The following is a 24,845-nucleotide window of genomic DNA, read 5'->3' as shown; positions in this document are numbered from 1 at the left end:
CAAAAAAATATTACAAAGAACATAGCAAACATGAATCGGATTAGAAAAAAATCTTAAAAAAATGTAAAATGTAATAACTGGAAGAACAAAGGTTCTAAATCTGCCTAGTGAAAGAAACAAATAAGAGAACTCACTTCCTCCCAACTTCCAACTTCTCTCTAGCCTCAATTGCCAAAGAAAAATAAGTAGTGCTTAGAGCAAATGTCAGCAATCATTGTTACCCTGTTTGCGTGGCCTGTAGAGGCAAACCATAGATGATTCCAAAGGAAAACCACAGAATCTGAAAACAAGTTCAAGAGTAGAAAAGAAAAGCAATCTGAACAGGCTGTAACTTGGCCAAATCTTAACATACTTTTTCTGAGGCTAGTATAAAGACACCTTTCTGGATGAGGATCTCACTTGTCAATTTTCAAAATCTGGTTACAGTTTAGAGAAGTGGAAAATTTATAAAACAACAGTTTGCAGAAAAACAAGAGTCTCTCTCATCACCAACTTTAAATCAGAGTTATCTCCATTCTTATTACAACAATTAATAATCTGTCTAACTGAAAACAGTACCTGTTCTCAACTATAAGAAAATAAAATATGGCTGTAGTTTCCTTCGGCTGGATATGGATAAGGGGCAACAATGCTACTATCACATGACTAAGTAGAGAGCCAAGATAAGAATGGTCCAGGCTTCGAACAAAACAATCCCAGGCTCTAAACAAGAAAAGACAACAAAACAATAATAAGCAAAGATTCTTCTCAGCATAAAGACATTTTCAGTGAGTCATGAGTAACATTTTCAATTATTTCAGTTCAATGATTTAGGATATTGTCTAAAAATCAGGTTGTGTTCAAGGGCAGAAATGGCAGATATGTTAATACGTGGGTACACTGTTCGTTCACCTGCAACACAGTTCCGGAAAATCATCTTTGTATCTTAGACCTGTTCTCAACGTAGTCATCATCTTCACTCTCACTGAACTGATATGTTTGGGACCCATGAGCTTCATTAAAGACATAAGACTGTTTAAGGCCTATACATATAGAGAAAAAAATAACTTGAATGAATTAGGTATTCGATAAGTTATGATACAAGCATATACACTAATACAATCAGGCTGCCCTGGCTTAAGAAACCATACCATATAACCTATGCAAGGTAACAAAGTTGTATTTTCAGTCTATCCTAAGATACACTGCATTGGTTAAACAATCTCCAGTGAAAAGGCACTCAGTTTGATACTTCAATAAAGGACTTGTGGTTTAACAAAAAAAAAAAAAAGAGAATGAAAAGGCGGTTGGAATGATAGGATTGCAACAAAAAGGAAGTTACTTAAGCTGCAGCATGTTGGTAGAATAAAGAAGGAAGAATTGGAAACATCAAAGGAGTTTATGGTTACAGAAGTTACATGATTGTCTCTATGTTCAAACTTTTAGAAGCAGGAAGCGGCAGCTTTCAAAAATACAAAGGCGAAAATACCAATAAACTTGCACGTAAAAATAAGAGAAATAACATACAACTTATGGCAGAAGTAATCGGTAAGCTCCAGGAAGCAGGTAATTCAGAAAGCACAAAGACATAGGGCTAGGAAATGAGAGAATTTCAATATGAATATATGAGAAGCAAGAACCTTGAATGAGAATACTCAGAGAAAATACAATCTGTCTATGTAAAAGTTACTTTGGTTCTAATTTTAATCTACAGAAATCATCTGCACTACCTCTGTGGGGTAGCTAAAGGCCTTGTTGTTAGGTACCTTGCCTCAACAGAGTGAAATTTTCAGACTTTGTATCAAATCTCAAGGTGTGAGCTTTAATTTCAGCAAGGCTCCCTATTGTAAAGCTCAAAGAACCTGTTTCATGAGAAGCAAAACTATCTTCCCTTTGATTTTTATCTGAAGTTCTTTCAGATTTCTACAGCAAGATTATAAGACAATAGCTTTGTCTTGTAATTCCCTTATAACCCTGCTCCCTGTAGTAACTCCAGTTTCCTTCCATATTCCCTCATTCTCTATCTTATTTCTTCCATGCACACAAAACATACTCTTTGATTTCCTCTCTATAATTACTGGCTGAATAAGGGGTGACATATACTGTGTTTAACTGAATTACATACATTAGCTGACCAGTAATAAAAAATTAATTTCTGAAGTCTTTTTCCCAGTGAGACTACAAACTTTCAAAAATCATTTCGGAACCTTAGTATCTCTGACACCTCAAGAACAGTAGCACAATCACATAAGCAAGTCTGGAACATTTCAATAGCCCTTGCTTATCTTCGTTTTAATATCCAAAACCAGGTTGACTCACCATTTTTTTATCCTCAATGCCAACACTGGAACTTAACAACTGCATGTTAAAAAAAGCCAAAATACCAAGCAATTTAGGTTGTAGATAATCAGCCTGAAAAAAAAGGTAAAAATTCTTAGTATTAACACACTTCTAAGCTTAAGATGTGAAACAGCAATGATTAAATGCTAATTCTGAAAGACAAATGAGAAGAATCCCAAATACATACATCACTCCTCAAGAAGTATCAGTGTTCAGGAAAATTCTTTTACTACTACCACATTATAAAGGGCATTCCTATTGGGCTGCATCTTGTTTGTTTGTTTGTTAAGTGCATATTTGGTACATATCTCCCTATTATAGGAATGTTAGATAAGAAGCACTAGCCTTTCTTTTACTATTTGCTTTAACTAGGGTATGTAAGTGATGTTCAAAGTACAGTACTCATTCAGACCGGGGAAAAAAGTACTGAACAAATATAACATGAATATTTGGATCTCTTTACCATTTGCTCAGGTGATGTTATTTCTCTAGGTCCTTGATAGGGATCATCATGAGATGCAAATGAAGCCAATATTGACAAACCATTGAAGACCTGTTGATAGTGCTCTCCTATACGTAGCAATAATTCATTATGCAGTCCCTGGTAGTCCTGTCTCAGCAAGCTACCCAGCTCTATCTCAGTCTCATTCTGTAATCAAATATCAAGTAGAAACCAAGTCTTAATTTCATCAGTCAAATTAGTACATCAAGAAACAGGAAGCATTAGACCCAGGTTGACTGTAAGAAACAAAGAGAGAGCTTCCAATAAGCTGAACCGATAATTCAAGTCTTTGGAACCTTTAAGATAGAAAAAAAATTTCAACAACTTCTCAGAGCCAATGGTACAGATCATAAATAGCAAAAAAACTTCTGTATATATAAAATTCTCACCTATTTTTTCACAATATTCTAACTACAATAAAGTAGGAGGAAAAAAGTTCATTATTCATCTACTGTTGCTCCTAATTTGCATGTATAAGATAGCAAATACCAATTTACCTTGAGGTAATGAAGTGCTCGCTCAAGCTCATCCTTTGAGCAGGAACAGACCAAATGAGAGAAGATGTATTTGAAGTTGTTGATTAAAATCTCTCTTCGGTTTACATTCAGTTGTTTTGCTATGGTTCGAATGAGTGTGGAAGCTGCAGGACTGGCCTTGGCTGCCAGATCGGGCAACAAAACTTGTAGGGTCCGCTAGTAGATTAAGAACACTTATTAGAAAAGAACAAAAAAAAAAAAAAAAAAAAAAATCCAAGTCCAAAATCCAGTGTTTGGTTTTGTTCCCCTTGTGTCAGTATGACAACACACATACATGCCCCTATGCCTAAGTAAAAAGAACTCCACTGAGTTGGAAACACCTAGTCATGAATGCAGTTAAAATAAAAATAATTATTTCAGTGAGGTGCTTTATCTAACCAAAACTAAGAGAAATACCCAAATAAAAGCTAACACTTTTTTTTTTTTGCTCCATCCAGACTCTTCACAAAAGGAAATCTTAAAATAAAAGTCCAAACCCTAAAATCCACCTACCATTCAACTAGAACACTGCTCATCTAACTGTTGCATTCCCCATCTACCAACACTAGTATGAAAAAAATATGTATGAGCTACTTTAAGTTCAAATCAAACAGACATCTAATCAGATCCAGAAGTGTTCTATTCACAGAATGGTGGCTTTCAAGCGAGGCAATTCAAGCGAATGTCTGCTTTCAAGAAAAAGGAAAGCAGAAAAAGCAAAATCACACCTTAAAAAGAATCCCTGCAATGCACTAAATCACTAAGCTAGAGGTACTCAGTGAGTATTCTAGACCTTGGATAGCTCATTACCTATCATACTTTTAGCATGACAGCTGCAACTGTAATTCCTTGATAAATTTGTATCTCCTGATTTGTATTCCCAGTTGAAGCAATTCCAAATTATTTTAATTCTAGTAAACAACAGCAACTAGAACAAAAAATCCCATCTGTCATGTTCAGAGAAAAGTGGTAGACTAACATAAAAATCTACAAAGATACAAAAATCAAAAGTAAAAAAGAACAATCAGCTTACTGAAAGAAAGCGATTTAGGTCTGGAAAATCGAATACATTGGCAATCTCTGATAACATGTCCAGAGCCATCTCTCGCTGGTGAGCAGCTTCTTGTTTCCGTAGCTCAATGCCCTGGCATGGAGCATTCAGTACTGCCATCTGGCTGGAGTGCAGCGATTCAACTAAAAACTAAGGATGAAGAAATATTTTTTTTAAATATTATTTTCCCCCTTTTTTACTCCCTAAAAATAAACACAGAAGTTTCACTTCTCTTTCTATGCACCTGTTTTTCTTTCTCTTTTAGTGCACCTCCATCTCAAAGTAATAATTGTGGATCTAACTGGATTATCATCTGCTTAGTATCTGCCTTTAATTTTGCAAACTTTGACTTGGACATGGCACATAACTCAAATATTATTAAAAACTAGGAAATTATTTTAAAAAGACTTTCTAAATTTTAAATAGAACTTCTTTAGGTCATAGGTAGAACAAAAAACAAATCAATTATTGCAGTAGTACCCTTGTAATAAAGGGCAAATTCAATTCCAATTTTAAGTCTTAGCCTCCTGTGACCACAGTATCATACAACACAGAAATTACATAGTTCCTCTATTTTAGCATTTCACTTTGTGCAATACTTTTTTGAAAATTACAAAAATAAAAATTAAATACAGAATAAGAAAAAAGAACCCAAATATATGCTTATGCAAATCAGCAACTCTCTTCCTTTTACCTGACAAATAGGCTTCTTGTACTGACTAAAAAAAGCTTGAAGTTTTATAGATTTAGATGCTGCCAGGGACCGAATTTCTGTGTATGCTGCTCCAGCCACAGAAGCCGACTTGGACAATAAACAGTGCAGCAAATGCAAGAGGGCAAATGGTACCAGATCTCCTTTTGATGCCCTTACAAAATGAACAGGGGAGAAAGAAAAAAAACATCACATTAACAAAATGACTTAATAATATACAATTACCATAATACAAAACAATTCATCACTATATTTTAAATAGCTTCGCTGTACTTGCTATTAAGGGATGGAAAAAAATAATTAGTATGAGGAATACTCTGTATGAAACAAAGGCTTAATATAGTTCCAAAGGACTCTAGATGAAGACTGAGCTTGAAATAAGTAATTTAAGCTTACATTTACACTTGGACAAAAAGTTACTCTGTATTCCAAATGGACAATACTTTGCAATTTTCAAGATACCATCACAAATACCTTCCAATATCTCCTGTTGTGAGAATCAGGGTATCCTTCAGCTCATTATTTCTTGATATTTTGGCTTTTGTATAGGCTTCTTTCATTCTTGAAACAAAGAGCTGGAACACAGAGAAACAAAAAAAAATCATTTTGAAATATCTGATATTAGTGAAACAAATTAGCAAAACCAACAACAAAAAAACAAATATGAATTCACCTCTTTTATGAATTCCTCTTCAGAATCCAGGGATTCTAATATGTTTTTTATGCAGTCACTAAAAGCCACTCTTACATCTTTGTCTGGATCTTCCATTAGATTTAATAAAGATCCAACAAGAATCTTTACACTAGATTCATCACTGTTAAAGTCCAGATGTTGGCAAAGATGAGGTATGTTTTCTATAAATGCTGAGAGGAATTGGTTGGAGAAAGGAAGGAAAATACACTTTTAGTACTTTAGTACACTGGCAAATTAAAAAGCTATTTAAAATTGAGATTTTTAAAGTATTAGACTTCCAGACATAGCCACAGACCAAAATTAAACCATCTTAAGAGGAATATCAATAAAAACAAACACTGGTATGGATATCAAGTGAAATACAAGACGTCAAGTAAACGGTTATTGAGTCTCCTTCCTTGGTGATATTCAAAAGCTATCTGGACAGGGTCCTGGGCAACACGCTCTAGGTAGCCCTGCTTGAGCAGGGGAGCCAGATTAGATGATCTGCAGAGGTCCCTTCCAACCTCAACCATTCAAATTCAGCCTACAAAGCAAGCTTTCAGGATACACAGGGCAAGCACTATTACAGCTATAAAAAAGTAATACAAAAAAAAAAAAGTCATGAACAGATATGAAAGTAGTGGCTTAGTACTTTGTACAGAAGTACAAATTGTTAATAAAAGTAAAGTTACATACCTAGCTTTACTGAACTGGATTCTTTGTTCTCAAGAAGGCTAAGAAATGGCTTGAAAACACAGGCTTGAACAGAGCAAGCTTTTTCATGAGCTGAAGTCACAATAAGGCTGCTACATAAGATATCATAATTAATATGCTTAATATCAGAGTCCACTAAGGAAGGTCTTACACTGAATGTACCAGAAAGACAGCAAGCTAATTGTCCAACTATAGCAGCACAAGCCTCCTTGACTAGCTCAGATTCATCTTCTATTTGGTTTCTGAAATAGAAATAAAAATAAAATCATTTTAGTAAAACCACTTTCCAAGTAATTTGCATTTCTACGTTGTCTGAATTCTCCAGTTATACTGAGAATATTACTAGGATAATTTAAAGGACCTGTCTCCATCCATTTTGTCCAAACAGAAAAATGTCTTTTTGCTTTTCAGACCACCCTGAGACTTCGTTAAGTGTATTAAATAGCGCTGTGCATGGTAGGTCTGGCATATTATAAAGAAATCTAAGACTAGAAACAGTAACATAGAAGAGAACAAGACATACATACAAAAAGCAGAAAAGCCTGAAAGATTTCAAAACATGAAGAGACACATGGACAAATATCATGTATATTTCACTGACAAAAAGATCCCATTCCCGCAGCTAGTTTAAATTTACTCTTTAGGATTGGGGTCTTCAACTATTGAAGTGGCTTGCATATTGACATGGTAAGTCAGCACTATTTCGGACAAACATCTTCCCTTATACCTGTTTATACTTTTTACCACCTCTCAAATTGAGATCCAGTAAATTTTGGATGAAATATAAATAAATATCTATTTTGGTGCTTATAATACATGTTTTGCATACACAGTTTTCTTCTTCTCACATGAAGAAATAAAAGCAAAATTAATACATACAAAACAGCTTTTGGAATCATACTGTAGGTCTGCACATTTGATGGATGAAGCAGGACAGAAAATCCTTTAACACAGGTAGCCCGAATTACTTCATGAGGGCTTTGTAGTGCCCAAAGATAAATGGATTTTCGCCAGTCCAGACGTATGTTTCTTGGTAAGAGAGACAGAAGGAACACACAGTGTGACTGAGTTTGAGGTGCTGAAAGGAAAAACAAAGCAGTAAATTCATACATTTGTTATTCATAATATTCATATATTCATTAATAAATTAATATAATCATTCACAATACTTAAAAATTGAATATTGTTAATCATCAAAGAGGACACAGAAAATAAGATTAAACTGCTTTAAAGTAAAATTTGGGCATAAAAATTTCTCCAAAGAGATACTAGGTTTTATATACTTTAACATACTTACAGAAACTACATGCAGTTTGTTGACTCAAAAGTAGAGGATTATACCCAAAAGCAGATGGTTTAAAACAAGAATCATCAGAGTGGTTATAAATCCATGGCAGAGACAGCATTCCACATAGGTTATCAAGAATCTGATCGCTCAGTGGAATTTTTACTAGGAAAAGAGAAAAGAAATTAGGAATTTTTAGGAATTCTACATTTTAGGAAGTATAGTAGTAAATAATGCAGTGTTATAGCAAGTAAGAATTGCATGAAACCACTGGTAGCATTGTACTTCCATGAGCAGCAGAAAAAAGACAACTTTAGTATTTCAGGTTTTGTACGAGGAATGTCAGGTGGATTCTGTCATGTCTAATAAGCTTAGTCCCTGTCCTCCACCCAACTAGTTACTTTATGCACTTCATATTTTCAGTATGGTACCTGCACATCAAATTTTGCTGAAACTGGTCAGAAGATCTGAAAGCTCTGGGTGAAACAAACATATACACAGAAGCAGCATGCCTTATTTTTAAAAAGAAAGTAGCTAAAAATCATTGCCTGCAAAGTTAATTTCTTATGCATATTCACTATTACCATGTAGGTTTTATCTGAACCAGAAACAAGAAGTACAGAAAAATAAAGACTTACAAATTGTGTTCAAAAAAAAAAAAGGAAAGTTCTCTATACAGAGGAAAAAAAAATTCTTTTTTTAATGTAACCATTTTTGTACAGGAATTGAGCTCTGAGATTTATAATTTCAACTCATTTATTACAACAAACCAATCCAGTTGTACCTACATCTCCAGTTTACAGATGCAGTACAGATGTGCTGGTTTAGAATTTCTCACCTTGTGCATACAGCAAAGCATCGAAGATCCTCACTATTCTGTCAATCACTTGTTCTAGGTTAACAATTTGAGCAGCAGCCTCTAACAGGTTCCTGCAGACTTTCACTACTCTTGTGATAAAATCAGAGGAAATCCATGTGAGTTGTAGATTCACCATAGAATCTGAGGAGCTTGGAGTATTCCTAAAAGTGTCAGTGTTACGTGATTGAGTTACTTTACAATCTCTACTGTTAAAAAAATAGAAGTCATAATTAATGCAATTGAGTATAAGCATTTAACACTACAAGCAAAGTTACTACGAAAATGTACTCGTACAAAACTTTTACAAGTGATCTAAACAAAACTAAAAGTTACAAGAAACTATTAGCTTCTTGGTTTTATCTTGGTACCTTTACCTGGCAGACTTTGAGGGAGAACAATGAACTATGCACAAAGCAGCTAGTCGCAACACTGCAGCAATCCCTTCCACAGCCTGAAGAATATCTGCTGTCAGAATTTCTTGCTCAAGAAGAAATATTAAGGATGTAGCTTTCTTTGTGATTGCATTCCATAGTGTGCTCTTCAATTTCATGTTCACAGGACTAAGTCTGTAATTTGACAATACTAATTATTTTTCAAATACACACTTTTTTCAGAAATGAGAAATCAACAGAACAAAAATAAAGCTAATCAACTTTGGATACAACACTACAGCATTACAAAAATATTACCTGAGGCTTTAGCTTATACTTCTGCTCTTTGGGAGAGTAAAATATTAATTCTGAAATCAAATATGAGGGCAAGTCAAAACTCACTTGCAAGGCAATAAAGGTATAACTCCATACTAAAAGTGTTATTACAGATACAAGGCATAACCAAAAAGGATAAAATGATTTTTAATAGCTTGTTTAGATGACAAGTCAAGTAACAAACAAAAGAGAATGATCTGGGTTATAATCTTTGAAATATGTAAGAAGAGTGTAAAGAACATATGAACACCTTATTTTTTATATCAACATCTATCTCCTTGCAAATATTTTACGCATATGAATATACGGATTAAGTGTTAGGACTGTGTGAGTTTAAACAGAGTATAAATTGGTCATACAACCGTAAACCTAGAGGAAGTTATGCAATTCATACATACACAGACACATACACACACATTCGTACATGTATTTTACACTGGCAGCAAAAAGCTAAGGAAGGCTTAGGAGAACGTGTGCTCACTGCAGCAGAAGACACAGTGATAAAGGACACGGAAAAGAGTGAGATGCATTCTTTGTCTCAACTTTCACTAGTATATCTGCCCTCTGGCCTCCTAGCTCCCTGAATCTACCAACAGAATCTGACGGAGGAATACAGCATTACCAACTGTAGATACAGATGCAGGTAGGGAGCACTTAAGCCAGTTGGATATACATGAGTTTATGGTATACCAGATGGAATGGAATGCCCAGGAGTCTTGAGGGAACTGGCAGATGTGATTACAAGGCTGCTTTTCTGTAGTCCTTGGAAGGTCAGGGTGACCAGAGTGGTTCCTGATGACTATAAAAAGACAAATACCACATTCATCTTCAAAAAGGGCAAGAAGGAAGATCCAAGGAACTATAAAGCTGGCCAGCATAACCTCAGTCCCTAGGAAAGTTATGGAGCAATTTCCAGCCACATAAGAAACAAGAAAGTGACTCGGAACAGCCAGCCTGGATTTACCAAAAGCAAACCATCTATGACTAACTTGATTCCTTTCTATGGTGAGGTGGTTGGCTTTGTGGATAAAAAGAGAGCTGCTTATTCAGAAGGACCTCAGTTGGCTGGAAAAACCGGCTGACATGAACCTCATGAAGTTCATTCAATGAAGACAAATGAAAAGCCTTGCATCTGACAAAAAGTAAACCCCTGCAACAGAAGAGGCTGCGGGCTGACTTGGCTAAGAAGTAGCTTTGTAGAAAATGAGCTGGTGGATCCATGGAAAAGTTGAACATAAGAGAACAGAGTGCCCCTGCTGCAAAGAAGCTCAAGTGCACATTAGGCAGGATTCTGTATTACCAGGAGTAATTGATTGATGATGTTCTGCACTTTGGAGGTCATATCTGAAGTACAGTGTCCAGTTTGGGGCTCCCTGGTACAAGAAAGATAACAACATGCTGGAGCAAGTTCAAGATGGTCAAGGAGTTGAAACACATGACATAAGAGCAGAGGCTGAGTGAACTGGTTTTGTTCATCCTTAAGAAAACAAGCCTAAGGGAAGATCTTATTGCTGTCTGCCTACTGGGAGGTTGTACAGAAGGCAGAGCCAGACTCTTTTCAGAGGTACTCAGTGGAAAGACAAGAAACAACAGACACAAGATAGAACACAGAAAACTCCAAATCATATTAGGGGAAGGGGAAGCAAAAGGGGAAGGGGAAGCAAAAGGGGAAGGGGAAGCAAAAGGGGAAGGGGAAGCAAAAGGGGAAGGAACAGAGACTCAGAGAGATTGTTGAAATTGCCATCCTTAGATAGTCAAAACTTGAATGGACAAAGCCTTGAGCAATCTAACTAGACCTGCTTTGAGCAGGTCCAATGTAATTATACGTGATTCTATCATATCATATATGTGTATCCTCCTAGCTTTTCTGTTTTGAAAGCATAGCAATGAAAGTAAAATAATTTTTTTGAATACATCATTAATAATAATAATAATAATCAATCTCTCTAAAAGTTTGCCTTAATCAGAAATGATCTATAGTCTCCGATCCTTCGGAATATCAAGCAAGTCTTTTCCTAGAGAAAAGATTGTTCAATGCAGTTGCTATGAAGAAACTGCTTCAAAAACAAACTTAGAACATCTGGTTATCATTTACTAGCCAGATTACTATAAAAGCAGTTACTGAATAAATGTCATACGTTACTGGTATAGGTGATTTCTTCGGCTGCTTTGTTTGTAGGTTTAGTCTTTGTCTTTTCTCTGGAACTTCATCACTGCTGCTGCTCCACCCATCAGTATCAGAGGCATCTAGCTGGTTTTGATGGTGAAGGTCTTGAATAATTTCTTCTGTTTGTGTTTTTAATGCTGTATAAAGTGGACTCACCAGATACTAGGATGGACAAATAGCAGAAATACAATGATGTATGCTATGCCTTACTTTCTGAAGGCATAACTTTATTTCTGACTTAAAATACAAGACTTAAAATACCAAAAGTCATAAAACTCTTAAAAAAAAAAAAAAAAAAAAAAAACAAAAAACCTTCTGTTTAAGAGTATTATTAAATGATGAAAGCTTTTGCAAGTAATGAAATTTCCTGAGTTTCTACCAGAAAGACTTGCTAATGTCAGTTCCTTCATTCAGCTTGTTCAGTTGTCCGTTGGGATTATTGAATTAATTTCTCTATTCTTGCCACTGTACCTCGCTACTGCAGCCATGGGATAGAAGACGTGGCATACCAACACCTTATTGTTTGATCTTAAACCTTTCTGTCTCCTTGCCCCTAACAAATATGACTAAAAGCATATAATTAGAAAGTAAAAGCAACTCAGCTAAAGTGAAATTTGTTAAGATACCCTTGTTTCAGCTTTACTGTGACATCCCTGTATTATACTATGATTACAGATAGACCCTTGTGCCTGCATTACCTCTCACTACGTTAGTGCATCTGAAAAATATGGTTCAGACACATCTAACTTATCAAAGAGCTGTAACCTGTAAAATCATGTGAACTAGCTGAGAATATAAATCCAACTAACTAAAACAGTAATTTTTTTCTTTACACAGACACTACCTTTTTTGTACTAGTTTTTGTACACTACCTACTCCTATGTAGTAACAGTTTTAAAATGGTTTAAAAAAGTAACCTACCTCTTGTTCTTCCTGAGTACCAAGTATACTCACAAAACCTTTGCATATAGCACTGATACGGACTTTTCTTACTTGTAAGGCAGACTCACAGCCAGCTGGAACAAACTCCAGAAAATATTGCAGTATATGGCAAAAAGCAGCTTTCAGCTTTTGAGACTGAAGACACCTGAAAATATCACCTTCAAACAATGTACAAAGCTTCTCAAGTAGCATATTCAAGTAGACAGGTTCAATTTTTCTGTAAGAATCTGCTTCAAATGGCAACAATGTCCTCACCAAGAGTAAGAGTGGTTCTTCAAAGAGTCCTGATTCTTCAGCATCCATTTCAAGTACTAACTGTAAAATTCCCAAAAATACTGTGAAGAAAACACTGGCCAGCTGTTCTGGAGGTCCTCCCAAATGAATTAATTTTATTAAAAATTTCATTGTCAAAGCTTTAACTTTTGGGCTACCATACTCCAACAGGGAGCAACCTATCCCCCATAGAATAATATCTCGCCTTACAAAAAACACATCTGCAACAATGTCTGTCAGAATAGATATTAATATAACTTCCAAACTTTCTACATTGGGCATGCCCATCAGCTGTAATGGAGCCAATCTTAAATATCCAACATTGTCACTTGTATTGCTTGAAAATCTCTTTATAGTCACTGGCCAGACCAGCACATCTCCCCAGAGATGCTTCTGTGTAACTCTTTCATGCAGGAAGATCAAATCTTGGAAAAGCTCTAGCAAGTCTTTTGTTAGTACTTCAAAAATGGAGTAACTCTTCATTTTAAAAAGTAGTAGTAAAGAGCAGATGACATCACAAATGTTTTTGTGCAATGTATAACAGTTTGGAGTTGCAGCAATTCGGAGAAGCCTTGTTATGATCCAGTTACTAAATTCTAGGAAAATAAAAAAGAAACAGTACACAGAAAATAATTTTTAAAATAAAAACAAAAGCTACCTTCTTGACTACCTTCTTGAGAAAAAAACAGGCAGCTCATCACTAACACCATAGATCTCCTTGAGATAAATGCATCTGGGCTTGGTAAACAGAATGCTGTCACAGAGGCAAGATATCTTATTGAAAAAGAGAAAAAGTGAAGGAAAAAAAAAAGCATAACAATAACAAAGATTTTAGGCTAGATACCATTTCATCTTCATTTTCTGCATACCTAGAAAAGACTTAGGAAATGACTATGGGTTCAGGATATCCCCCAACAGGAACAGGGCAGCATCTTACTGTCTAAACAATAGTAATGAGCAAGGTCAGACTCTGCCCTAATACATATCTTGATAAATTTCTATTATCACAACTGCAAATCAATTTACAATTACGAAAGGGTATCATAAGATTAACTTATAAACACACAATGATGAGCTTGCAAGAAAACAAAAATGGAGAGAAGGGAGATTTGTATGATCTCATGGTCAGAAAATTTAATATAAAAATTTTCAACAAACTCACCAATGCAACTGCATTCAGCTTCCTCCTGATTTCCATTCATGTTTACAAACATAAGGGGGGAAGATTTCATGATATGCTGAATAAAATCTAGCAGCATTACAGAACTTGGCTGTGAATCAGATTTCTTAATAAGCTCCAAAGCAACTGGAAAAAAAGAGATAGATTTCTGAATTAGTACCATGATAAAGCAACTTCACAGATTTTGTTCATACTTAACAGGGAAAGAAGAAAATTACTATATTAAATATTATGATGTGGTATTAAACTTATATAGTTATCACTTAGGAGTGCTTAATAAATTCACAAAACAAAGATTTTGTGCATAGAGCAGAACCTGTACGTGATGATGTCACATTGTATGAAGAAAAATACTAATTACTCATCTGAAGTACTATTTATTAACACTACATCTATTAACATTCAATTAGTAATATAGCCAACTGTTCAATTAGTGAAAAATAGCCAACAGTTAACATTTTAATTTTTAGCATACAATTTTCTCTGGGTTTATGATCCTGATAGAAAAAAAAAATCCTGAAAATTGTTCTAAAGCTGCAAGAAATGGAAGTTTCTAAGTGTCAAGTTCAGGTTATTGAATGAGAGGAATTTAACAAAATATTAAAGATATCTAGTGCTGCTCTGTCTGTTGAAATGGATATCTGAATCACATCAGATAGATCCAAAATCCACAGTTAGTTAAAGAGAACGAGAAAGAAATTACCTTTGATTTAGATAGCAATTTACCAGAAAAGTTACATTATGATCATATGTAACATTTTTATGTGTGTGTATGTATGCATGTGTGTGTGTATGCATGTGTGTGTGTATGCATGTGTGTGTGTGTATATATGTGTGTGTATATATGTGTGTGTGTGTGTATATATATATATTACACAAAGTCAGTATCTAAAGCAGGATGAATTGTCTTTTTTATTTTTATAGCATTCTCTCTCAGGAATAAATACATTGTTTGATAAGTATGTGGATATGGTATTTAAAATAACGAATTTCCTGGACAAAATATCAGTCTCACTGAGACTGCTGCATAAAATTATACCCCACAAACAGGTTACCATTACTGTGATTCTTCCTGATACAAATGTTCAAGAAATCAGAAATGCTACTTTACATATTTCATAATTAACAGGACATTTTTGAAGTACTGCAATAATTGGGGTCGTAACACGACTTAAGGAGTTTTAAAATAAAGGCTAATTAGTATTCTAAAATTTAAAATTTTAAAACTCTTTGCATCAAAGTATTTTAACCCTGAAAGATCTTAGAAGTATTAAGATTTGCAAGCTATATTAGTCAACAATCACACTATATGATACAATACTATCGATTTTTAATATTGTGAGTGTATATATCCATATACTTCTGCACTTCATATATTTACTTTTTCTAACAGCTATACATTTGACTTATGTTACTTCATGTCATAACAACAAAGATTTCATCATGTAGGTTATTTTAAAATAAGTCAAAATTGGTATTGGATTCAGCTATTAAAATTTTGTTGAAATTGTAACTCATATGTAACTATAACTTATTTTTGGTAGGAATTACATAAAGTAGAAACAAATAAACAGAACAAAACAGATCATCATTTTAAAAGCAAGGCATGTATTACTTACCAACATCTACATCTGTAAGAATTCTATCAATAAACTGGCAGAGTATTTGTCTTGGTTTCTGCACAACTGAATTGTATTCTTCTGGATTAGCACTAAAATTAAAAATACATTATTTTACCAGTATTCACATAAATAGAAAATAATTATTTAAAGTGTATCTCAGCAACACAGTGTTAAACACTGAAATCGGTACTTTTTGCTTCTAGAAGTCTTCAAAAAGAAATACAAATTGATTTTGCATTTTAGTGACCAGCATATTGCTTGTTCTTCTATTTCCTCATTTTTAAAAAGAATCAAGTTTTATGAAGTCCTGAAGATCTTTTATGTTTTTGCTATGCAGTTATGTTTGATCTATCTCTGACCTATTAAGGGATTTATATACGCTACCCCAAGGCAACAGAACAGTTTTGTTGCAGAAGAATTAAGAACTTATTCCAATTTTGTAATTACCAAAATTATTCAACTGACTAGCTGCCAGTACACAAGGTAAGAGGTATCAACAGCCACAGCTCTGACGATTCAGAGCTGTTCATCAGCTGATGCTATGAGATCAAATCTTCAGCATACATTTGCATCTCCACATCTATTAGTTGTCTACCACAACTTTAGCTTTACAGTCCTCAGCTTTACAGATTGCTGCTATTACAACTTTACAGCCAAGCTTTTGTCTCTGTAAGATGGCCCTGAAATAGGCCCCAGCTGTGAAAAGGTACCAGTTTAGTATCTGCAGCTTTAATAATAAACTGAGCTGGACAACAGTAATTTTTTTATTTGTGAGGGCATATGTAGCAAATGGCTGTACTAACTTCAAGTCTCCAGGATAAGTAGGTTAATTTCACCTCATACAATGAAGATAGGGACATGACAAGTACAATTTGGATTGCTTCACTGAAAGCTACAAACTGGATTGCAGTGTGCTCAGAAAAAACTCAGATATCTATTTAACCAGACTGTCACAGACTATCATTCTCAAGACCTGAAAACAGCAAATGAAGATGGTTCTCTGTATATGCGTTTTACCAACCAACCACAAAAGACCAAGAACACCTTTGAGTAGGGCATTACCTCAAGAAGCAAGGAAACCAAGCGCCAACTCTCACAAATCACCCCCCCCCGACATAAAGATGGGATCCATATTGTCATCTGCACAATGGAGCTCATGCTGCTTTTTTGCTTTATGTGGTTGTTATGAAGCACTCAAACTACAGTACTAAAGGGAATGTAAGAAGACCAGAAAAGAAAAAAGAAAAAAAAAAAAAAAAAGCTTTCTGTAGCTAGCTTAAAAAAGATAAAGAAGGAACAAATAGAGCAAAGGCGGCTGTTCCAGTCACACCATCATTCTTGGGGATCTTCTGGAGTGCATGCTTCATATATGAACGTTTAATATCCTACTTTTAACTAAACAGCGATAAATGACAAGTTTCTGGATGCAGTCCTAGGGGAGCTTTAGACTAGTAAGGGATCTAATCCAGCAGCGTAAGGCATACTGCAGAGAGAGTATTTTAACATCTTTCACTTCTGAGTGCAACCACGTTCCAAGAACAGCGGCCCCCAGGACGCCGGGTGCTACACCCGGCAGGCCAAGGGGGCCCACCCGTCCGGCTGCAGCAGCACCTCCCCCCGGCCGCACGCTCCCCCCGGGCCCTCCCGGCCGCGGGGGCCGGCGGACGCGGCGGCGGGGCCGGCGGCGCCCTACCTGGCCAGCTCCCGCAGGGCCGGGATCATGGAGGCCATCTCCAGGCCCTGCTCGGCCATGGCTGCCGCTTTGAAAGGCGCCGCGCGCCGGCTCTCGGGGGACGGCGGCCGGCAGGGCCCAAAACAGCGCCGCTGCCGGCCGGGCGCGTTGCCGCGCCGCTGCCCCGCCCCCCGAAGTTTAACCGCTCCGTGGCCGGCGGAAGGTCCCGCTGGGTCACGGTCAGGTTTCCGACGGGGACATCGCCGCGGGCCGCGCCGAGGCGGGGCGGGGCAGGCGCGCAGCGAGGGGGGAACGCCGCGGGCCTCGAGGGGGGCCGCGCCACGCAGGGCTGGGCCGCCCCCCCTGCGGGGGCGCTGAGGCAGCGACGGCCCCGCCGCCCCGCGGCACCTGCCCGGCGCGCTCGGAGCGGGCGGCCCCGGCCAGGGCGCTTTATCGGGTCGCGGCCCGGCCCGGCCCGGCCCCAGCCCGCCCTGGCATTGGCCCTGGGCGCTGCCGCTCCGCCCGCCCCGCCCCGCGGCGGCAGGTGGCGGCGGGCCCCGCGGCGCGGTGCGGCACTGCAGGCGGCGGCGGCAGGAGCAGCAGGTAGGGAGCGGCGGCGGCGGCGGGCAGGGAGCCGGTACCGGCCTCGGCTTCAGGCCCGGCGGAGAGGACGGGCCGGGCCGGGCCGCGCAGCCCAGGGGCGGGCGCAGCCCAGGGGCGGGCGCAGCCTGGCGGCGCAGGTCTGCGCGCCTCCGTGTAGCTGGCGGCGGGGAGGGTGTTCAGAAGACCGTGATTACTTTTTTTTTTTTTTTTTTTTAGTGTTTGGCGTGCGTTATTTTCCGCTCGTGTTACTTTGCGGGAGTAAGTGTATTTGCCTAAGTACCTTAAAGAAAACCCTAACGGCTGCGTTAGCACCGTGCAATGTACTTAAAGCAACTCGCTTTCTTATTCTGGAGAGAAGACGAAATACGTATTTTAGTAGTGGTCCTGGGATGTAGTGGTGAAGGTAACCTCGGGACCGTAGGAGCCCTGCCCCGTTGCACGTTTGTGAGGCTTCAGGATACGAGAGGATAAGAGAGGTTTTGTGTGTACAGATACTAACGGCAGGGAAGGTGCTTAAGGGCAAATTGAAGTCTGAGCTTTGCTTTTCTAATTTGTAAGCATAATACTTTGTGCGTTTGTTTATGAACTTCTTACTATTGTTTCTGGGCTGAAATAAAATCCCCTCAGAGGCTTCTAATTCAGTTGCCTGTTTCCACTGCGCCCTGGCTATGTCTTTCGAATATAAAGCAGTCCAGGAAACAAAACGAATTTATCTGTGTATTTCCATTACTGATTTGTTTCACATGCATGCTTTTAGCGTATCTATTACTAATTAACGTTTTCAGCCGTACCTAGTTATTTTTGTTCTGCACAGTACATGATACAGTTTTGTACAAAGTTCTGTTGACCTCTCAAAGTACCCTGGTTGCTAACACGCAAAGGAACCAGGATATTTTGAGAAATGTTGGAAAATGTAATTGAGTTTCATCTTAAGTTACTTTTCAACACTTATTGCAGTGTTCTCTACTAGCTGACTGAGTAAAAATAGCTGACTGTGCCTTTTGAGATTTGTTCCCAGAGTATTTGTAAGGAATAAATGAGGCAGACAAAGTGCTTGACAACAACAAAAAAAGTGCTTTTGCGTGGAAGTCTCTTAAATCAATAGTGAGATCATGTTAATATAGCTATTATAGAAACACTGTTATTTGGCATAGGTAGAATTCTACTGAAATTCATGGTGTAGTTACTTTAAGCATATACAAAAAGCCCAAATCACATGTTTGGTGACAAGTACTCATTGTTATTCATGAAAGAGGTCTCTTTTGCTCCCTACCCCTCACTGGGAGGGAGGTCAGGAGCGCTTGTGCCTTCCCAGTGACAAAGCCCCAGGTGCTGCCGTCTGACCATATTGTCGTGCTCTTTCTGTTACCTTAGTCTTAACAAGACTCTCCAGTGCCCATAATGACACCTGCATTGTCAGGCACAGCAGCCTTTGTGCTGTGAAGATAACTGATGTCTTCTGGGAGCTCTCCTTAATATTGTGGGCACTCACCAAACCCCAAATACCCAGCTTTGTGCAGTGTTTGAACGCACAGTAAGAAGCCCAATACAATTTCAATTCACCTCCTCCTTGTTTCTGCCTCATCTCATTATTTTATACATTAATGTCTCTGTGCCCTCATTAAGAGCGAGAGGTTTATCATCACCCGTTTGGAAAGAGTGCCTCACGACTAAAGAAATAAGTAGTGTGCCTTGAGACCATTTTGTAATTTCTTCTCCAGTGCAGAATTTATATTGATGAAATAGGGGAGCAGGACTTGCAAATTGCAGAACTTGGGAAAATTCAGGCAGGAAATTTATTCCCTGCATTCAGGCAGAGCTAGCTATCAAATGCAGTATATACAGTACTGTCAAGATTTCTGCTTAAGTTTCTATTTTTATTTTATTTTCTCTCACTTTAACAGTCCTCTCACTTCTTGCATGGTTCTCCCACACCCAGACTTGCATCATCTTTGGCTTTTGTTGCTTCTTTTCCATCACAGGGCACTTATTTAAATTTCTTCTTGACACTGAGTAACACGGAGTGACTTTGGAGCAGCAGGGCCCACAACACAAAGGCATGTTGATTCTGCTTGTATTTGTTCTGTTGCAATCTAATTAGAAAGTAGAGGTGAACATACTGTTCCTCTTGGGACTAATCCACTGTGTGGACTTACATGAGATGTTGTCTGTTAAATATGACTGCCGTTAAATCTCAGCTATCCCTTGTAGGTGGACACAGGTGATTATACTAAATGCAGCTATGTATTCCTTGATGCCTTCATGAACTGCGAAATACAAATGTTGTACAGGCTGATGCGATGGTTAGAGGAAGTACAGCCAAGATGCTGCAGTGAACTCCTCTGAACTGTACTAAGTGGTTCTATGTAATACCAAGGTGTGCGTGTGGTTAATCGCTTGCATGGCTGCTGTAATAACACCCAGTAGTCTGTATGATCACTTGAAGACTTATTTCCATATATAGTCATGAAAATGATTGTCAGAGTAGTTGACTGACCTTTGAACGTGTTGCATTGTTCTGGTACACCATAAAAACACATATTCCAGAAAGCTTTTTCTTTTCCTTTCCTTTTCTTTTTCTTTTTTTTTTTATCTATACATATATAAAACATTTATCTGCATTTTTTTTTTATGAATAAGGCTGCTAATGTACTTAAGACTGTGTAGTAAAATTAAATAGTTCACTAATTTGGAGAGATAGCGTGTTAGATTATACATCCTTTGGGAATCAGGCATTATTATTCGAAAGCACTATTTTTTGCTTATCCATAAACACTACCGTTAAAAAAAAAAAAAAAAGTTGTCTGTATATCTCTCTCTGTTATTTATATTTCTTACATTCTAGTAGAACAATATTACTCTTAAGCCTAGCAGCTTTGGGGTAAACTCGTAGAAATGTATTTATTACCAAAACCAGTGTTATAACAACAACAACACTTTCTGAGTAAATAATTCTTGAATGAAAGTAAGATGCTTAAAATCTACTTCCTTAGGCAAAGCTTTCAAGATCTTAAATGCCGATTAAAAAAAAATCTATAACTTGAGAGTGTGACTGACAATGACTTCTAGGGAAAATTGTTTGCATGTTTTCATAGGCTTATGCAAAACTAGTGCTAGTTATGGTAGAAGATAAAATTGCACAGTGTTTTAATTTTAAATGTCATTTAAACTAAATTTGTTTGAAAGTTCTAGCTGTTTTAATTATAAAGGTTTTTTTCTATTAAGAAAAAACAGTCCAAAGAAAATGTGAATAACTCTGCTAGCTACAATTTTTACAATAAAAATTTGTTGTCTTCCTAGAAAGCTTTAATGTGAGGAGAAATAATTTTCTATCTGAGTCTATTTTTCACACTGCTCAAGACTAGAATAGAGTATAAGTGTGAGTATTACTAAGTATGAGTGTTCCCTTATTATCTTTCCATGGCTCACTGTAGAAACCAATGAAATGGAGGGAGAAAGGGTAGTCAGTTTTTATCCTTCCATTGTCTTTGTTAGAAGCCAAATAAATTAAACTTATGTATGTATGTTGTTACACTATTTGTTACCTTTTGGAGGAGGGATTTTTCCCAGTAGGGTATGTTTTTTGATATATATTTTCCAAGTACTTAGGACTTCTACCTAGAGATTTCTCTAAAAGAATCCAAGAGATTTCTCCAAGAGATTTGTGTCAATGGAATGGATATCACCTTTGCAGCATGCAGTATGAAAAAATCTAAACTAACAATATTGTACCTAGATCTTCAAATTTAACACTTATCTAAAGTCTAAGTCTATGACATTAGTGGCCTCCCTTCTCATAGCACTAACTATTTAAAGAAAATATTTTCATAGGATTCACCAGGATATGTGAAAAACTTCATACCCCTGATAATAATTGTTGCTATTAAAAATCCAAAAGTCAGTAGGTTTGAAGAAATGGATTAAATAAATGTAGAGCAGGAATACCAACGACAAAAAGGATCTCATCCAAGCAAACAGGATTATTATTGTAGCAGGCTTTGTACTGTGTCTGATGGTCAGGAAGCAATAAATTGTAAATTCAGTGCTGGGAAAAGGCATCTAGCTAAGCAAGTGCCACAACTTTTGAATCTAAAAACTAATTTTGAAATTTCCCCTGTAGGGTGTCATATCACTGTATCACTATTTCATTTCAACGTTGACATTCACTGAGCAAGCAGTTGACCAATGATCACTTTATGGTGCACAAAGAGATATTAACAATAAAAATAACAACTAGGATTAGCCAGATTATGTTAAATATGAATCAGGAGTTCTAGATTACTGATGCAAACAGTTCTACAGAACAGTCATGTCATGCCACCTTAATAAGGGATTTTTAAGCATCACTATTGCTAAACACATTTAAACAAGGACTGCAAAATGAAACGGTGAAGGTCACTTCTCCATTCTCCAGTGTATTATGTTTGTGATAAAATTACATGATTCCAGCTTTGATTCAAACTTTGATTCATTCAGGAAATACTAGATGCCAGTCGTGACCTTATTATTTGCCTTATTATTTGTTTTGGTACTTCTAAATGTAAATTGATGAATTTCTGGAGAGGGGGATTAGTTACTGCTGTTGCGCACACTTTTCTGAGGAGAATAAAGGTGGAACGTCACAATAGCTCATCAGTGAGACTGGTATTGCTGAGCCTCAGGAATAAATTATGTATAAAGCAGATTATGTGCTTCTGTGTGCATGCTTTTGGTGCAAATGAGATTATCAGCCCACACTCAGGGTTTTCTTGCAGATGTTTCCTTGTTAATCATAGGCACCAGCGGAAAAAAAAAAAAAAAAAGAAAATTAGTGCTGGATCCTGTATCACTGGATCCTGTTTAATTCACTTAGTGTAGTAACCTTTCCGTCTTGGTGGTAATAAACATTGGTAGATTTCAGCCTGGACTGATTAAAAACACTGGCATATAGTAAAGCTGAATTATTAGGCCAGATGTTATCAGCATGATTACATTTACTTAAATGCTAATTTAAAGGATTTGTCTCAGTCTGAGCTTCAGGATCCAGCTATTACTTGTAAGTAGATTTCAAACAGTTAGAAGGAACTGTGATCTGTGCCGAGTCTTGTGTTCTCTTGAGTCACTACTAATAATATATGATTTTTTCTAGAAGTGATGGATTTCTAGTAGCTGTTCATAGCAGTGAAGGGACTTTAAAGGTGTCTTTCAGGTCAACCAGAGGTATAGTAATGAGTTTCCTTCCTTCTTAAATACTTACCCCCCCACCCCCCCAAAAAAAAAAAAAATAAAATTTATAGTTACCTTAGAAGAATTATATTTTAGACACAGTGTTTATGTTGTTCTTCTGCTGTTAGCATAGCTGTTTTCTGAAGCAATAGATATGTAAATTTTATTTGGTATTATGCTTTATCACCCAGTTCTATCCATGGTGCCCTCTTTAAAATCTAGATCTGGCTCTGTGTAGTTAGTTTACTGTTTCGAATTATACTCAGAAAGAATAGTAAGGCATTTTTAGGCAGAACCTTTTATTGGCAGTAATTCCTTCTCTTTAATTATCATTTGATTGATTGATGTCTTTTTTTTTTTCCCCCAACATACAGGCAAGTGAAAGCCTTGTTCTGCTAATTTCTTCATTCCTTCCTGTTCATTGTAGGTTTTCAATTTCCAAATTTTTTATATTAGAATGTTTTTGTCTTACTGATTCATCAAGCTCCTTTTTTTGCTCCACATCTTTCTTTCATTTTGTTTCTACATGTCCTAACATTTCTTTCTGTGCTAGTTTACCCCCTAATGACAAAGGGCAACTTGAGTCTGCTTTTGTAGCCTGAAAGTAGGTCAAGAGAAAGTAATGCAAGATTTCTCCCCCCTTCCCCCCCTCCAATTGGGCTGAGTATTTTGCTTCAGCAATGTTTCTAGTACTTTCTACCTGATAGATAGAACTAAAATTATTTAATTTGCACTGTAGATTTTGCTAGCATAGCTGCCATCAGGACTTGGCTCCGAGGTTAGATCTCTTTTTCCCTTAGGTATTATGATGTGTTTGGTTAGAAAACAATTCATAACTGAATATAAACGTATATTTTGCTTATCATCTATATCAGCCATTTAATTGTATGGGCCAAAATGTTTTTCACATCTCAAACTAGAGTATAAAATGTTTAATTCGTGAATAAACTTAAGGCTTATGAGTAATTCCGTTGATAACAAAAGACTTACCGTTTGCTTATTTTATTCACAGAAAACTACTTCATTGATTCAAGGCTTATTGGACTAATTCTTCTAAAGCTTGATACATTGTTCCTCTTCTTTGTTAATCAGTGATACTCATATCTCTTCAATCTTTCAAATGGATTTTATTATTTTGCTATTGCTGTGTGTCTGCTGTTATGTATCATTGTGGTGTTGGGAGCTCTATTACAGATAAAGTAAAATATGACTTCATCACTTTTAACTGAAGTAACATATATGTGTGGGTATGCTATTGCAAAATAGACATTTCCTTTTGTGTAGATAGGAATTACTCAGGCTTTTTGGGGTGGAGGGGAGGTGGGACATGAGTCTAATAAGATTAAGCCTGCCAAGTATTTCAATTACCTCTTACATTTTGGTAATATTATACATATTTTACTCTTAATTTTTTTCTTAAATTTCAGGCTGGATGATTATCAAAGTTACTGTAAAACAAGATCAAATGTTAGCATTAAAATTCAGATATAGTGTTGCATTAAAGCCCACACTGTTTTACATTCTTACAGTGCCACCTACGTGAAAGAACAAGGGTCTGCAAGTGTCATATTATAGTAATTATATTATGAACTATTAGTAAGGAAGTACTTCTGGTGGCTCCTTTATTATCTAATGTAAAGCTTACTAAAACATGTTGGTGGTGTAGCTAAAAAGAATGCCCAGATATTAAGAGTCTTAAAACTAATGTGAAGGGTAGTATGGCTGATACAAGTTGAGGATAGACTGCTTTGCAGGAGCATTCTTCCAACCCTGCAAGATACTTCTCACTCTTCCTCCTAATAATACTGGTCCCTTGATTGTAGTGAAGGTGCAGTATTTTA

The 24,845-nt window shown here is 36.9% G+C and overlaps 2 protein-coding genes across 3 annotated transcripts in view; one reads left to right on the top strand and one right to left on the bottom strand.

Annotated features, from left to right (window-relative positions):
* ATR (ATR serine/threonine kinase) overlaps positions 1 to 17,282 on the bottom strand; it is a 43,496-nt gene extending 26,214 nt beyond the window's left edge. The window contains exons 1-19 of the mRNA XM_062582929.1: positions 17,218 to 17,282; positions 15,522 to 15,613; positions 13,885 to 14,028; positions 12,429 to 13,318; positions 11,479 to 11,669; positions 9,008 to 9,199; positions 8,613 to 8,839; positions 7,787 to 7,939; positions 7,369 to 7,567; positions 6,472 to 6,731; positions 5,773 to 5,963; positions 5,574 to 5,674; positions 5,082 to 5,253; positions 4,370 to 4,537; positions 3,319 to 3,513; positions 2,783 to 2,968; positions 2,299 to 2,391; positions 892 to 1,022; positions 559 to 702 (exon numbers count right to left, since the gene is read on the bottom strand). Of these exons, the coding sequence (XP_062438913.1) occupies positions 559 to 702; positions 892 to 1,022; positions 2,299 to 2,391; positions 2,783 to 2,968; positions 3,319 to 3,513; positions 4,370 to 4,537; positions 5,082 to 5,253; positions 5,574 to 5,674; positions 5,773 to 5,963; positions 6,472 to 6,731; positions 7,369 to 7,567; positions 7,787 to 7,939; positions 8,613 to 8,839; positions 9,008 to 9,199; positions 11,479 to 11,669; positions 12,429 to 13,318; positions 13,885 to 14,028; positions 15,522 to 15,613; positions 17,218 to 17,276 (3,788 nt within the window). The 5' untranslated portion in view covers positions 17,277 to 17,282. The remainder of the gene's footprint in view (positions 1 to 558; positions 703 to 891; positions 1,023 to 2,298; positions 2,392 to 2,782; positions 2,969 to 3,318; positions 3,514 to 4,369; positions 4,538 to 5,081; positions 5,254 to 5,573; positions 5,675 to 5,772; positions 5,964 to 6,471; positions 6,732 to 7,368; positions 7,568 to 7,786; positions 7,940 to 8,612; positions 8,840 to 9,007; positions 9,200 to 11,478; positions 11,670 to 12,428; positions 13,319 to 13,884; positions 14,029 to 15,521; positions 15,614 to 17,217) is intronic.
* A 442-nt stretch (positions 17,283 to 17,724) lies between these two features.
* PLS1 (plastin 1) overlaps positions 17,725 to 24,845 on the top strand; it is a 45,554-nt gene continuing 38,433 nt past the window's right edge. For both annotated transcript variants that reach the window (XM_062582432.1, XM_062582433.1), the window contains exon 1: positions 17,725 to 17,799. The gene's annotated coding sequence lies outside the window, so the exon portion shown is untranslated. The remainder of the gene's footprint in view (positions 17,800 to 24,845) is intronic.

Source organism: Rhea pennata, chromosome 9 (assembly GCF_028389875.1).
Source record: "Rhea pennata isolate bPtePen1 chromosome 9, bPtePen1.pri, whole genome shotgun sequence".
Classification (NCBI taxonomy): domain Eukaryota; kingdom Metazoa; phylum Chordata; class Aves; order Rheiformes; family Rheidae; genus Rhea; species Rhea pennata.
Note: the sequence above shows the minus strand (reverse complement) of the source record. Positions and strands in the feature narration are given on the sequence as shown.